At 42.1% G+C, this 16,601-nt stretch overlaps 1 protein-coding gene across 3 annotated transcripts in view; it reads left to right on the top strand.

Annotated features, from left to right (window-relative positions):
• Window positions 1-16,601, top strand: part of Stab2 (stabilin 2) — a 168,495-nt gene that overhangs the window by 5,381 nt on the left and 146,513 nt on the right. For all 3 annotated transcript variants that reach the window (XM_055627757.1, XM_055627756.1, XM_055627755.1), the window contains exon 3: window positions 4,373-4,488. In XM_055627757.1, coding sequence (XP_055483732.1) covers window positions 4,373-4,488 — 116 coding nt within the window. The remainder of the gene's footprint in view (window positions 1-4,372; window positions 4,489-16,601) is intronic.

Here is a 16,601-nt window from a genome sequence, read left to right as displayed (position 1 = left end):
CATTCCACCGGCTGGCTGAGAAATGAGGCATTATTCAATTAGTGAAGTTTTTCATTTACGCATTATATACATGGCTACATGTTTGTGGGGATTTCGGAGGGTGTGTGTGTGTGTGTGTGTGTGTGTGTGTGTGTGTGTGTAGGCTACAGGTTGACAGTGTGTGTGTGTGTGTGTGTGTGTGTGTGTGTGTGTGTGTGTGTGTAGGCCACAGGTTGACATTGGGTGTCTTCCTCAATCACTGTCTATCTTTTGTTTTGAGACAAGGTCTCTCACTGAGTCAGCTGGACTGTCTGGCCAGAGAGCCCTAGGAAGCCTTCTATGTTCCTCCAATGCTATGGCTACAGGAGGGCACCTTTGTGCCCAGCTTTTTCAGTGGGTTCTGGGCATCCAGGCTCAGGTCCTCATGCTTACCCAGCAAACATGCGACCGGTGGAGCATCTTCCAGCCAAATGAGTTCATTTTTAAGTTCAAGAATGGCAAATTTTTGATATTTTTAACATGAAGGAAAGGAAACCTCAATGTTGTCATAAAACAATATTTTACATTCACATTTGCAGAGTATGATCACATGATATTATGAAACCAAAGTTTCCCAATACCAATCAATTAGCCAATTAACTCAATTAACCTGAGGGAGGGTATGTTTGCAATGACTCTCATTTTCTATTAAGATTCAAAGTTCAAGGTTAAAATTATATGGAATCTTACTAAGAATATTTTTGCACTCTTTTGATAAGGGTCAAGATGAGCATTTGGCTTTTCCCCGGGCTGCTACTACCACTACACACACACACACACACACACACACACACAAATTTCTCGTGGATGCTGCTCATTTTAAAATTGAAGATTGGTCACCTGTTGTTTATTTATGCAAAAAAAAATGATTGGTTCTTTAGTTTTATTTCATTTTGTATTTTTGATACTTTGAGAAATCACTTCATTGAGGCATGATTAACATACAAAAGCAGAACTTACTTAATGCACTTCAAGCCCAGTGTGCCTGTAACACCATCACGACTAGCTCCCCGTAAGCACCCTCATTGCTTCCGTCTGTTTCTCTCCATCCTCTTCTTCACTTTGACGAGAACCCTGACCCACTCTCCCCCATCTTTGCAAACTGTACGTGCACAGTTTTAAATTGACATCGTCGTTAGCTACAGGCATAGACTTTGCAATAGACCTCTAGAACTCACCTGTCTTACATAACAGAACTCTTCGGCCTTTGGCAAACACCTTACTTTCCCCACATTGATGCTGGGCTTCTGTCCATTTGCTTATCTGTGCTTCCTCGTCGAAGTAGGATAATGTGGTATTTGCCTTTCTGTGTTTGGTCTTTTCTCTTTGTATGCTACCCTCCAGTTAACCCATGTTGCCTACAAATGGCATAGTCTCAGAGCTGGAGAGATGGTCCAACAGTTAAGAATATTGGATGCTCTTCCAGAGGGGCCCAGGTTCAATTCCCAGCACCCACACAGTGGTTCACAACTGTGTGTAACTGCAGTCCAGAGAAATATGATGCCCTCTTCTGGCCTTTGGGCACATAGAGCACAGACAAGCTGGTAAAACATTCACACAAATTAAAAAATAAAATAAAACAAAAATTTAAAAACCAAATTTTATGATCTTGCATTTTAAGGCTAAATAATATCCATTGCAGATGCAATGTTCAATATTCTCAGTGACAAATGAACGTTTTTTTCTTTATCCATTCACCCATCAGTTAAAGCTTAGGCTATTTCCCTGTTGTGGCTATTGTGAATAATGCTGCAAGTACTATGGTCTCTACTGTGAAGTCTTATCCTAAAATGAGCTGGACTGCAAATACCCCATAAGCATACGGTGGCTTCCCGCCTTCAGAGAGCTGCAGCCAGATCTGCACCTCACTTGGTGCTAGAAATTGTTCTGAGGGACATAACAGAATATCTTCTCCACAGACGGTGTCATGTACTTCTCTATCTACACTGTAGCATCCCAGAGGTGGAATTTCTTTATAGAAATCATGTCTGCAATGAATATATTAATCTGAAGAAAGGAGATATGTCTTAAAGCTGCAGCCTTGTGCAGCTTATAACTAACTCGTTATCCTTCCTTTCTTGAACTGGCTGCTAGAATGTTCAGTGACAACTTGAGGCTTACTTTTAGACTTTCCCAAAACTAACTGTCATCATTTATTTTATTTAATAACTTCTGATATCACTGTAGATGCTGGTTAGTTTTTGTCAACCTAGAGTCACCATGGAGGAAAAAGCCTCAGTTGCAAAATTGTCTTCACCATGTTGGCAGATAGACACGTCTATGGGACATTTCTTTGGCTGATGATTGGTGGGGGCAGCTGGTCCTGGGTTATATAAGAAAGCAGACTGTCACTTGGGTTTTTTTATCTTAGCCATTCTGATGGGAGTAAGATGGAATCTCAGAGTCGTTTTGATTTGCATTTGCATTTGATGACTAAGGATGCTGAACATTTCCTTAAGTGCTTCTTGGCCATTCGAGATTCCTCTATTGATAATTCTCTCTTTAGCTCTGTACCCCATTTTTTAATTGGATTGTTTGGTTTGTTAATGTTTAACTTCTTTAGTTCTTTATATATTTTGGATATTAGCCCTCTATCGGATGTCAGGTTGGTGAGGGTCTTTTTCCTAGGCTGTAGGCTATTGTTTTGTTCTACTGACAGTGCCTTTTGTTTTGTAATAACTTTTCTGTTTCATGAGATTTCATTTATTAATTGTTGATCTTAGAACCTGAGCTGTTGGTGTTCTGTTCAGAAAGTGGTCTCCCATGACAATGAGTTTAAGTCTGATTTCCCACTTTCTCTTCGAATAGATTTACTGTTTCTGGGTTTATGTTGAAATCTTCAAACCCCTTAGACTTGAGTTTTGTGCAAGGTGCTACATACAAGATATGCAGGGGAAAAAAATAGAGCAGAGATTGAGGGACTGTCCAACCAGTGCCCGGCCCAACCTGAGACCCACCCCTGACGCTATGAATGATGCTCTGCTATGCTTGCAGACAGGAGCCTAGATAGCTGTCCTCTGAAAGGCCTCACCCAGCAGTGGTGGACGGAGTGAAAGGAGTCTTGTGGAAGAGTAGAGGGAAGGATAGAAGGACCCAGAGGGGACAGGAGCTCCACAAGAAGACCAACAGAGCCAACTAACCAGGGCCCGGGGGGGGGGGGGTTCTGCTGAGACTAAAGCACCAACCCAGGACCGTGCACAGATTAAACCTAGGCCCGCTACACAGATGTAGCGGATGAACAGCTTGTCTTCATTTGGGTTCCCTAGTAAAGGGACTGGGAGCTGTCTCTGACATGGACTCTGTTGCCTGCTTTTTGATCAATTCCTCCTGGCAGGGCTGCTTCACCAGACCACAGGGGAAGAAGATGTGCTCAGTCCTGATGATGTGATGTGCTGGGGTGGGTTGAGGAGAGCTCCCCTTTTCTGAGGAGTAGGGCAGGGAAGATAAGGGGAAGAGGAAAAGAAGGTGGGACTGGGAGGAGAGGAGGGTAGCTATGATAGAGATAAAAATGGAAGGAAGGAAGGAAGGAAGGAAGGAAGGAAGGAAGGAAGGAAGGAAGGAAGGAAGGAAGAAGTTAGTTAATTAATTAACTACCCAATAAGCAACATTGCTGCATGGTCCCTGCTTCAGTTCCTGACATAAATTTCCTCAATAATAGACTGAGACATATGTCCTCCAAGTTTCTTTGGATAATGTTGTTTATCATAGCAATATAAGGCCCTTTATTTTCATTGTTTCTTAATTTTATTTGGCCATCTGTAACAATTCAAAATAATGCATGATTAGGCTTATTCTGCCTAGCAAAAACCAAACAATATATATGTCTGTTATGTTTTTATTTAATATATGTTTATTTACAATAAATATATTTTAAGATATATTAAAAACCTAAATTAAAATCTAGGGCCTGGCACTGATAAGATGGTTCCATGGGTAAAAGTGCTTGCCATCCAAGCCTGATGACCTGAGTTTGATCCTCAGAACCTAGATAAAGTTGGAAGGGAGGAACCAGCTTGACAAAGTCATCCTCTGACCTTCAGATGCATTCATGCTGTATACATGCATACACACATACATATATACATATATATATATACACACACATACCATATACACATATAACAATAAACAAATAATAAAAACAAAATCTAAGACAATCGCAGCACCTAGCATTAACTCAATTCTTTTTTTAATTAAATTTTTATTTTTTTACATTAATTACATTTCATTTGCTTTGCATCCCAGCTTTAGCCCCCTCCCTCATCCCCTCCCAATCTCACCCTCCCTCCCTCATCTCCTCCCATGAACTCTATTCTTATGATTGTGGGTTAACGTCCTCTCTTTATTTTCCAAGGTTTTCGTTTGAGATCAGAACGTATAGCCTGGCTCTCCCTGGGTGCCGTCACATATGCAGGAAGGATTACCTCCAACCTCAATGTTGTCCAGGACACTGGGGCCCAGACTGCATGGGTAAGTGACACAAGCTTCGGACTTTAAAACATGCTTCTCCAGATACCAGAAATGTGACAGGAAGGAAGCCTAGGGAAAGAAAACATAAAGATGGTTTTCTAGAACTTTGCATTTCATCTATACGTAGAAAACTCTCTTTTTCCATCAACTTTTATACAGAAATTTGCTTGATACAGTTAGTTATCTCTCTTCAAAAGAATTCCTTGAAGCCAAACCTCCTGACACATTCCTATAGACCCCATAGTTAGAATGCTCAAACAGGAGAATCATGATTTCGAGGCCAACTTGGCCTGCAAAACAAATTTTAGACCAACCTAAGCTATATAACAAGATCCTGTCTCCAAAGAAGAAAGGAGATGAAAGAATGAAAGAAAGATCTTTTATAAGTTATAAAATCTACAATTGAAAGAATATTTCTATCACATACATGTGTATTGAGGAGAGCATATGTTAATGTGTATATATGTATATGTACATATAAAAGGTAATGCCAAAGAACACTGGGCATTTATTATCCCACACACAACATTTCTTAAGAATAAACTCTATTACAACATCTCAAAGACTGTTATTTTCTTTATCCACATCAAAAATAACCATGAATCACTGGGTGTAGTGGTGTACGGCTTTAATCCAATCACTAGGAGGCAGAGGCAGGCAGATCTCTGTGAGTTCCAGGCCAGCCTGGTTCACAAAGCAAGTTCAGGGTAGCCAGGGTTCTGTTACACAGAAAAATCAAAAAATAAAGTAACCATGAGGAATTCTAAAATTTTACATCTATGATCTTATACATCAAAAACTATACTGCTGACCTTAAACAAAAACCTAGTGTGATAAGCTATGGAAAGTTAACTGTATATGCAGTTATATGGACATATATGCATATGTTAGAGTACTTTGGTTGGTTGGTTAGTTGGTTGATTGATCTTGCGTGCCAACTTGATACAAGCTAGAGGCATCTGTTAAGAGGGACTCTCAACTGAGGAAATGCCTTCAACCGATTGGCCTATGATAGGCAAATCTAAGGGGAATGTTTAGATTACTGGTTTACATGAGAGGGTCCAGCCTGCTGTGGGCAGGGCCGCTCCTGAGCAGGTGGTCCTGGGCAGCCCAGAAGAGCAGGCTGAGTACAGCCTGGCAGGACTGCAGAAAGCAGCATTCTTCCGCAGGCTCTGCTCAACTCCTTCCTCCAGGTTTCTGCCCTAACTTCCGTCAGTGACAGACTGTGACGTAGAAGTGTAAACCAAATGAAACCTTTCTTTTGCAGACTTGCTTTGAGTTACGATATTTCTCACAGCAATGGCAAGCTAACTATCAGAGCATGGATACATAAAAATTAACTCCAACCAGGTTCCATCCACCCAGTCGATGATAACTTCAGACCTCTGTGACCAATCGTAACATTTCCTAGTTGAAACCAATTCTAGATGTCAATGCCCAAACATCAACTGGTCCTTTCTGTGGTGGGCAAACAGGGGGTCCCCTCCCTGTTTGGGGTAGGTGAAATTTTTAATTCATTATGAATTCATCATTTGGTCCCTAGCTTCTAAGACAGTGTGGAAATATCCCTCTGGGATCCAGTCATGAGGAGGTTTGTTTCTGCCTGACTGTGCATGGCCACAGAAATACCTACCTAAACACAAAAGAAGTGAGAAGGCAGTGTGACTCACACACTGACACTCAGGGACGCTAGCCTTCTGCATTAATCTTGATCTTGATGTTTTTCTCCCTAACTTCCAAATCCTATATACCCAACTTTATACTCAAAACCGTGTGGTCTGCTTGTCTTCCCATAAGTAATGACTAACTGAGTAATGGCTTCCACTTCTTCCACACTCTTGGCGTTAGGTATAGGGATGCCCTGGACTTTTCATCATCTGATATAATTTTTGAATATTCCCATTTTGACTAGAAAGAACCAGGTATTTGAAGCGTGTGTCTTTCTGGTTTCCCTTTCTGATGCTACATGATCCATCAGGCACTAAAAGTTATCATATTTCCATCTTGTCCTCTACCTAAAGCAGAGCTTGTCAAGGAGAGAAAATGGGACAGGAACATGTGCTGTTTCTAACTCCTCTCTTGGTGTCTTCACCTCCCCTGCCACTGTCTTCAGTGTGTTTCTTGCCCTGGAAAGATAAAACTTTGGCATTAAGATATCCAAACTATTCTATTGATAGCTCTGTTGCCAGCTTTACTCCATATTCTGATTTTATTTCTGTTGCTGTGACAAAATACTTTGCCCACAAAAAAAACTTAGAGGAGAAAATAATTTATTTCATCTCATAATTCCAGATCACGTACATCACTGTGGGGAAGGCAAGACAGGAACTTCAAATAGTCAAACATGCAGTCAAGAGCACAAGGAAAGACATATGTGTGTGCTCGCTTGCTTGTGCTAAGCTTGCTTTCACCCCTCTTAGACAGTTCAGGAGCCCCTGTGTAGGGAATAGTGTCACCCATAGTGGGCTGGGTTTTCCCACATCAATTAACTTAAGATAAATGTCTCTCTCTCTCTCTCTCTCTCTCTCTCTCTCTCTCTCTCTCTCTCACACACACACACACACACACACACATACACACACACAGATCCAAAGACCAACTCAATGTAACCAACCCCCCACTGAAGAAGCTCTCTTCCCAGGTGATTCTGGGTTCTGTCAAGTGGCAGTTGTAGCTAACCATCACACCTGCCCACAGACACCGCCTGCTCCTGTGACCATCATACATCAGATTCAAGTGATCAAGTCAGTTTTCTTTAGAGTAGTCCATGCTTTCAGAGTTCAAGGATGGCTTTTGGTGCCAAATATATCCATGACAGCATCCACTTCTCACGGCCTCCTTGTTAGACTGGAAAGAGTGTTTACATTTGCTTTTCTCTTTCTGCCTCATAAAACTAATGTGATGTAGTTGTTGGCCTGCCATAGCATACACAAGAGCAAGCTTTGGCTGAGGGGTATTAGGAAACTTAGCATGTCCAACAGAAAGAATGGCACACCACATCCATACTACATGCGAGCATTTTCAAAATAGATCTCTGATAATAACAGATAAATAAAATGATGCCCTTTTCTGAGCCCTTTAGTAAGCATAAACATTATCTAAAACATGAGATGCAAACAGGACTCGAACCCTTACCCATTGTCATCACCCTGCTATGCCATGTGCTGGCAAATATATCAAGGTTCTCTCCCAGGATCAGGAGTGCTAAAAAACATTTTTCTTTTGAAAGCTCAGGCATTTCCTGTGAACAAGATCATAGCCAGAGAGGCGGAACATGAAAATGGATGCCTGACATCAATTCAGTTCTCTAGTAAGGCCAAAGGGTACTACCCTTTATCTTCATATTCTAAACAAACCAAGTGTCACAAAGGGCTTCCTTCCTTCAGCTCAGGAAGGAGATAAGCCCTTTCCTTGGCTGGCTGTTTTAACTTGCCCACTCTATGGCCATGACAAGCAGGGTCTTGACTATCACTTTACATTTCCGCAGAGACAAGGCCAGCTCAGGGCTGCTGACATGGGTCCATCCCTCTGCTCCGAGGAAGCACATTCCCAACCTCCCTCTGACCTTGTGTTGGAGGCAGATGGGCATCGGTTTCCTTTATAGTCTGACAACAAACACATCCATCAGCAGCATCTCAGGGAAAAGTATTTTCATAATGTCTCATTCTGGGAAAAATGATCAGTCCTGAAAATTCAGAAAACACCATAAGCAAAATGAAAAAAAAAAAAAACAAATTATCTATCATCTTCTAAAAATAAGAATTAGGCATGCATCCTCACTGGGGGTGGAGGGAAGAAATAGCTTCCTAAGATAGGAAAGATGTTTTTACTGCAATTTAATCTGATTCACCCTAGTTAAAATTACCTCTACTTTTTCAAGCATGCTTATACAGAAACCTATTTTTAACTTGGCAGTTTAATCACATTTGAACAGAGTTTTGCTCTGTTGCACAGGCTGTTCCAGAGCTCACTATGTAGCCCAGGCTGGCCTTTAAGCCCTGGCAATCTCTTGCCTCAGTTTCCTTATTGGTCATGTGGCAGCCACACACCACCACGTTTGGCACTGAATAGCCCATATTTTACCTGCCACAAAACCAACTGTTTTTCATTTACATCCATTTTCTTAGTATTTAGTCATGAACACAATGGTTTTGTACAGCAACACAAGAGTCTGAATGTGTGCAATGGAGTCACACACACACACACACACACACACACACACACACACTAAAGCTCATTTGGAATCCTAGCAATCCATTTCAAAGTGAAATGGCCATTTTAAGATTTAGTGAGTTAGTTTAATGTGTGTTTGCCTGTTACAGTTTATGCACATCACATGTATGTAGGTGCCCACCTCAGAGCAGGAGCAGGAGCAGTAAACACTTGTAGTGGCCAAACCATCTCTTCAGCCTCCACAAAAGAAGTGGTCTCTGTTTTTCTATGTCCAGCTTAGTGTTGCTATACTCAGTGAGACTGTTTTTTTGTGCTGTGATATTTACATTCCCCAGCCCCTGCTCCCCCATTTCACATTCCTTGCTAGGTGCCACACACTTTACAAAAATACCTAAGGGATCTGTGGATCAAGAGCCATGCTGTTCTGCCAATGTGTGTATGCACTGAGGGGTACACAGTGCTGAGCTCACGTGAGGAACTTAGCTCATGTCTGTTTGCTGGCAGACGGTTCCAACCGGAGTGATGCCTGACATATCAGGGTGTGTTTTCTGCTAGTGCTGTGCAGTGAGCTAAGACTGCCTGGGCTAGGCAACCTCTTAACAGATAAGGCTCTGTGGATGGTGGGGGTGGCACCTCTTGCTGGGCAGGAAATGAATTATCTTGTTTTGAAGCAACAGACCAGCTGGTGATTTGCTGACAGCAAATCATGAGAAAAGCCTTGACACAAAGGCCACCCACCAGCAGTGACCTAAAGGAACCATGATAATGACCTAAAATAGTCTCATCAGCTACTTCAGCCTCACAAAGCATCACAAATATGCCCCTGAAGCAAATTCTGAGATTGCTCTTTCAAATACAGATGCTGAGGATGGCAGTTTTGCTACCCACACTCTTAGCAGGACCTGAGGTGACACAGAATGATCTCAGATGCAGAAAATAAATGTTTACTTTTGCTTTAATCTCTTCTATTTTAAAACCAATTGCGTAGTTATTATGTCTTATTAAGAGATCCCCACGTAAGCCATAAAATGAATAGGCTTCATCCCCATATTGCTCCTGTCCTTTTCCCAAAGCTCCCTGTCTGCCTGCTAGTCTACACCTAACCACTTCCAAAAGGTGCCACTCCCTGGGATCATCACAATGGAGCCCAGACTTCAACACAGAAATCTGTGGGGATACATTACCTAGCAGTGAGTTCTCACACTAGTGAGCCATAAGCTGATCAGGAGAAAGCAGCCTCTGCAGAGGAAAAATGTCTCACTTCCAGTAGACTGGCTGCTGCCAGAGCTTTGGTGAAACCCCTAGGGGACAGACATTTCCTACTGGCCTTCATTCTTAGCAGAGCCGGAAGCAAGCACCAGGCTGTCGGATGGACAGCCACCCATTTCAAAGATAGACAGTCAGGGAGGTTCCTCTTTTGAAGCAAGACTTGCCAGTCCCTCTGTCCAGGCTAAACATTATTTTACTTTCTTCTGAAAACACAAAGTGAAGCCAACCTGGAAAGCAATACTAAGCACGCAGCAGGTATTAAATGATTCTGTCGGCTGAATCAGTGATTTGTAAAAACCCACTGACTAGGAAAATATCATACTCAATCATGCAGAGAAGCCGTGACCGACTAGAGCTAGAGCCATCGAGAATCCTTCCCCGTGATGCTCATGGCGGTGTGACTGTGTTATCTGTCACCTCTGTGTCTCAGTTTCCTTTCAGGTAAAATGATAACAATAACCACGCATGTGTAGGTTTCGTGTGTGTGTGTGTGTGTGTGTGTGTGTGTGTGTGTGTGTGTGTGTGTGTGCAGGTATGTGGAAGTCAGGACCACTTTGGTGTCAGACCCTGTCTTCCTCCTTGTGCTGCTGTGTATACCACTGTCTTAGGTACCTTAAAGCACAGCTGGGCCCTGGCTTCTGAACATTCTCCTTTTCTGCCTTCCATCTCAGCACAGGAGAGCTGGGCTCACATGTGCATGTTCTTCGGTCTTGACTTACCACGGGTTCTGAGAATCCAAACCCAAGCCAGCATAGGGCTAGCTTTACCCCAGCCTTGTTCCAGAAGAGCCAGGCTTCTTTTACTTAGCATACTGCACTCGAGATCAAGCAGTTGGTCATAATTCTCCACAGTGGAGAATTCTGTGGCTGCTCACAGTTTAGTCACTAAGCCAGAGACATTCAGGGTTGTTTCCAGTCTAGGATAATCAAGAACAAAGATGCTGTGGATATTTAGGTGTGGTTCTTTTTTGAGAACATAATTTTTTCTTTCATTTTGATAAATAACTAGAAATAAGAAAGTTGGGTTATACATTAAACGTAAAAAAAAAAAAAAAAAACCTTCCAACCCACTTTTCGAAGTATCCAGTCACTTTTCTTTCTTAATCTTTATTTATCATTATTACTTGTGTTATTCTGTGCTCTGTCTTGCATGGGGAGGTCAGAGGGAAATTTTGGGGAGAGTTGACTTTCTCCCTCCAGTATGTAGATCACAGTGATTGAACTCAGATTGTTGGGTTTGACATCAGGCACCCTTAACCTCTGAGCCACCTCTCCAGCCCATTTTTATTCATCAGTGTATAAGGACTCTATTTGTTGGAGATCCTTGATTAAAATTGATGTAACCATATTTTTTTATTTCTCTAGCCATTCTAAATATTGAATAAAGTCTTTTGTTGTTTTAATTTATATCTTTAATGTGCTTCTTTCTTTTTTATAACATCCTCATTTATTCAAAAAGTTTTCCCTAAGTAAATCAAAATGTTTCAACTCAGTGAACACACTTGCCAAGGCTCATTACAGAATGATCTCTGAAACTCAGCAAGCTCTAAAGATGGTTGCCACTCATGGGAAGTCAGACGAAGAGTTGACTAATCTGAATGGACATCACCTAATTATAACCACTTATTTATCTTCCTTTTTTTATAACTACAGATAAGTAGTGGTATTTTGAGACCAACTTTCAGCATTTCATAGATAGTAGATAATTCTCACAAAAACTCGCTTGTGTGGGTCACCAGCTTTTCCTGTCTGGACACACAGATTAAATAGGCATGTGCTTCATTCCTGTAACAGTTTCGCTCATCTGCCTTCCTGGACAGACAGAATCTTAGAAAGAGGCCAGCTCACCAAATAATTGAGATTCAAAACCATTCTTGGTGACTAGTGCATTCACAAATGTTATTGTCTACACAGACCCGTGCTGGAATGGAGTAAAATGTCCAGTGTGCCAACAACAGAATATAGAAAGTCTGTCTCAGGCATCAGGCTCTTGAATCTGTTTTTTTAACTTTGCTTTACATCCTGATCTCAGATTCCCCTCCCTCCCTCCTTTCAGTCCCTCCCTCACATCTCATCTTCCCGCCAGAAAAGGAGAGGCCTCCCATGGATATCAACCTGCCTTGGCATATCAAGTTGCAGTAGGACTAGGCACATGTCCTCTTGTGGCTACACAAGGCAGCCCAGTTAGGGGAAAGGGATCCCAAAATGGACAACAGAGCCAGAGACAGCCACTGCTCTTGCTGCTAGGAGACCAACATGAAGACTGAGCTACACAACTGTTCCATATGTGCAGAGGGCTTAGGTCTGTCCCATGTGTGCTCTCTGTAGCCAGTTCAGTCTCTGTGAGCTCCCATGGGCCAAGTTAGTTGATTCTTTAGGTTTTCTTGTGGTGTCCTTGACCTCTCTGGCTCATTCAGTCCTTCCTCCTGCTCTTCTCCAGGATTCCCTGAGCTTTGCCTAATGTTTGGCTGTGTGTCTGCATCTGTTTCCATCAATGGGAACAGCTGGATGAAGCCTCTCAGATGACAGTTATGCTAGGCACCTGTCTGCAAGTACAGCCGAGTACCATTAACAGTGTCAGGGGAGGGCTCTCTCTCATGGCATGGTCTCAAACTGGGCTGTTCCATCTATTTCTGCTCAGACTCTCCCCATGCACCTCTCATAAGCAGGGCAAGCTGGGGGTCTAAGGTTTTGTGCTTGGGTGGGTGTCCCTGTCCCCTTGGAAGTCTGTTCTGATTACAGGAGATGTCCATTTCCCCCATTGCTAGGAGTCTTAGCTAGGGTCACCCTCATAGATTCCTGGGGGTTTCTGGCTTGTCCCAGAGATGGCCACACCCACCGATTTCAGTTCTTTCACGGCTGGCGCTCTCTCCCTCTGTTCTTCCCCGACTTGATCCCTCCTGCTCCTCTCTCCTCTCCAACCTAGCTCCCTCCCTCCACCCACCCCCAATGGTCTATTCTATTTCCCCTACTCTGTGAGTTTCAAGTATACCCTCTTGGGCTCTCCTTGTTACTTATATGCTTGGAGCCTTGGATTGTAACGTGGTTATTGTATACTTCATGGCTAACATCCACTTATAAGTGAGTACATACCACGTTTATCTTTCTGGGTCTGGGATACTTCACTCAAGACTATCTTTTCTAGTTCCTTCCATTTGCCTGAAAATTGCATGATATCATTGTTTTTAATAGCTAAGTAATATTCCATTGTGTAAATGTGCCATGTCTTCTTTATCCATTCTTCCATTGAGGGCTTCCTAGGTTGTTTTCTGTCTCTGGCTATTACAAATAGAGCTTCTATGAACGTAGTTGAGCAAGTGTCCTTGTGGTGTGGGGGAGCATCTTTTCAGTTTATGCTCAGGAATGGTATAGCGGGGTCTTGAGGTAGAACTAATGCCAGTTTTCTGAGAAACTGCCAAACTGCTTTCCAAAGTGGTGGTACAAGTGTGCACAGTGAGTGTAAAAAATGGAGCACAAGGTTTGGGGTGCAGTTTACCACTGTTGGATGTGCTTTCAGAGGAGTTGGCGAGCAGAGACTTGGTGAGGGGCCTTATCTAGTGTTCCTGGTGTCATAAGGCCTCTGGAAAAGCAGGCAGAGTTTTGGGGTGGGAAATGCAGTGCAGGGTACTGGCTATAGTGTTGATGTGCTTTCAGGTGAGGTCCAGGCTCTTGTTTCTATTTGCACACTTTTGTGGTCAGTTTTTCTTTTACCATTAAATTTGGAGAATTCTTTAAGTATATTAGACACAGGCTGTTTATGGAATTTGTGACTCACAAATACTTCCTCACCATTCTTATCTTTGCACTGTCTTAACAGCATCTTTGCAAGGAAAACCTCCTCCATCATGGTGAGACCAGGGAAGGGGTTTTTCTTCTACAAATAGTGTTCCTTGTATTATGTCTAGGAATTTTTGACTCTCCTAACATCTCACAGGATTTCTTCTAGAAGCTTCACAGTTTTAGGTTTTATGTTTATGTCATGTTAGCCCTTTCATCTGAATAAAAGTATGGATCAAAGCTTATTTCCAACTATTTCCAGTAATTCCGGCAACATTTGTGAGAGGTGGTGGTGTTGCTTTTTGGTTTTTGTTCTCTGTATGTTCATTCATGTATGCACGCATGCATGTGTTCATATATAACAGGATATCATGTAACCCAGGCTGGCTTCAAACTCAATATGTAGCTGAGAATCACCTCAGCCTCCTGATCCTCCTGACTCCACCTCTGATTCATGGGCTGTCACACTCAGATCTAGCAACCCTTTCCTCAGAAGGCTCTCTGGAAAGCAGTTAACCATATGTGTGTGCTTCTCTTCTGGACTCAGTTCTGAATGTTTGGCCCTTCACCAGTACCATTTATCTTGCTGAGAGGAAGAATTACTCTCAGTCATTCCCCTGCCTCATGGAAACTGAATAGCATATGTCTTCCAACTCAGACTCTCACAGTCATTTTGATTATTCCAGTAACTTTGCTTTTGCATACAGTGTCAGTTCGTTAGTTTCTACTGTAATGTTCTGTTAGGATTTAATTGGTGTTATCTTGCCTCTATACCTCATTTAATCCCGTTTGTGGTCAGAAAGCAATCTTGATATGATTTCAGTCTCTGATTTTGGGAGACTTGCTTTAGAACCCCAAAATATTACCTATCTTGGATAAATGTCTGTCTGCTCTCATAAAAAGGGGCGGTGACCTGCAGTTCTTAGGCAGTGCTCTGTAAGTGTCAGTTAGGCCAAGTTGATTGAAAGGGCTGCTCAAGGTTTCTCTAGCCTTAAAGATTTGATGACTACTTTATTCCATCAGTTAGTGAGAGAAAGGTGTTGAACTCTGTGACTGTGGGTTTATCAGCTTCTCCTCGGGGTTTTATGAGATTTTATTGTATGTACTATGACTATTATCAGGTTCATTAAAATTATGATATATATTCTCTTCCTGAGTTGCCATTATAACATTGTGAAATGAACTTTCTTATTCTTTGTAAAAATGTCCCATTCTGAAATCTACTTGTCTGCTAAACACCATTCCCCCAGCTTGCTTGTGATTGGTGGTGTCTTAGTTACTTTTCTATTGCTGTAAAATGATGTCATGACGTTCCAAGACATGGCATCTTTTTACAGCAATAGAAACAAAATGAAGTGTTTACTTAGGGCATTCTTACAGTTTCAGAGGGTGCGTTCATGACTGTCATACCAGAAAGCATCATGGCCAGCAGGCATGGTGTTAGAGCAGTAGCTGAGAACTCTATAAATTGAAATCTGAGAAAGAGAGAGAGACTGGGCCTAGCATAAACTTTTGAAACCTCAAGCCCATTCCCAGTGACAGATCTCCCATAACAAGGCCACACCTCCTAGTCTCTTCCAAAACAGTTCTACCAACTGGGCACAGGCATTCAAATATATGACTTTATGGGAGCCTTCCTCATTCAAACCACCACAGGTGATGTTCTAGATTCTCTTATCTCCTTTGTCTTCAACATATTTGAGTCTCTATATTTAAAGTGAATCTTCCCAGTATGAGAGTACATACTTGTAATTCCAGCGCTTGGGAAGCTGATGCAAAACAATTGCCTGTGAAATCTGAGGGTGTCCTAGTCTACATTGTGGGTTTCAGACCAGCCAGGGCAACACAGTGAGACACTGCCTCAAAAATAAAGAAAGAAATAAAATAAAGCAAGTCTTCCATAGACAGAATATAGTTAGTTCTTAATGTATTTTGTGTGTGTGTGTGTGTGTGTGTGTGTGTGTGTGTGTGATTTGCACTATACACGCCTGTATGAGCACATTTATAGGGAAGTCTGAGGCAGACGTTGGGAGCCTTCCTCAATTGCTGTCCGCCATTGAGGGAGAGCCTGACCCTTGAATTCAGAGCTCACCAATGCAGCTAGTCTAGCTAGCCAGCTGGTGCTGAGATCCTCTTTCTCTGCCTGGCGCTTATATGGGCTTGAAGGATCTCAACTTCAGTTTTCACTCTGTGAGACAAGCACTTTTTCCACTGAGCCATCTGCCCAGTTAAGTTCTTACCTTTTCACCTAGTGTGATAACCCACACCATTTATTTAAGGTATTTGACCATTTATACTTAATATGTCAGGTTTATATTCACTACCTGATTTGCTTTCCACTATGTGAAACTGTTCTCTTGTTTCGTCTGCTTCTTTGCCTCCCTCTTGATTATATTATATAATCCTATTTCATCTTCTTTGTTGATGTATTTGCTGTACTGTTTATTTAGGGGATTAAGCATTTGCTTCTGTGTATATAAAAACCTTTTATTTTCTGCACTCTACCTTCAAATCATATTACACCACCCAATGCACAGACATCTACAACCTCACACATCCTTCTCTGCATCCCAGGCCTGGTGCTCTGGTTCTCTGCCCTTCCCTGCAGTGTGCCATAAGGCACACAATACAGCATTAGCAGTTTGGCCTTAACCAGCCATTGGTTATTTTGTTGTTGTTGTTTTGTTTTGTTGCTCATAATGATAATGTCCAGCATTTTCCATTCCTTCGTGTGAGTCAAGACTCTATCTGCTGTCATTTTGCTTCTTCCTGGCCAATTAATTACATTTCTCTTTCAACATTTGTATAACTGGAAAAAAATCTTTGTTATGCCTTTGTTTTTTACAGATATTGCTATTTTTGGTGGTATTTTAGATTGCAATACTGTTTCTGTTC

Source organism: Psammomys obesus, unplaced genomic scaffold, assembly GCF_907164565.1.
Source record: "Psammomys obesus unplaced genomic scaffold, mPsaObe1.curated_primary_1811, whole genome shotgun sequence".
Lineage (NCBI taxonomy): Eukaryota > Metazoa > Chordata > Mammalia > Rodentia > Muridae > Psammomys > Psammomys obesus.
Note: the sequence above shows the minus strand (reverse complement) of the source record. Positions and strands in the feature narration are given on the sequence as shown.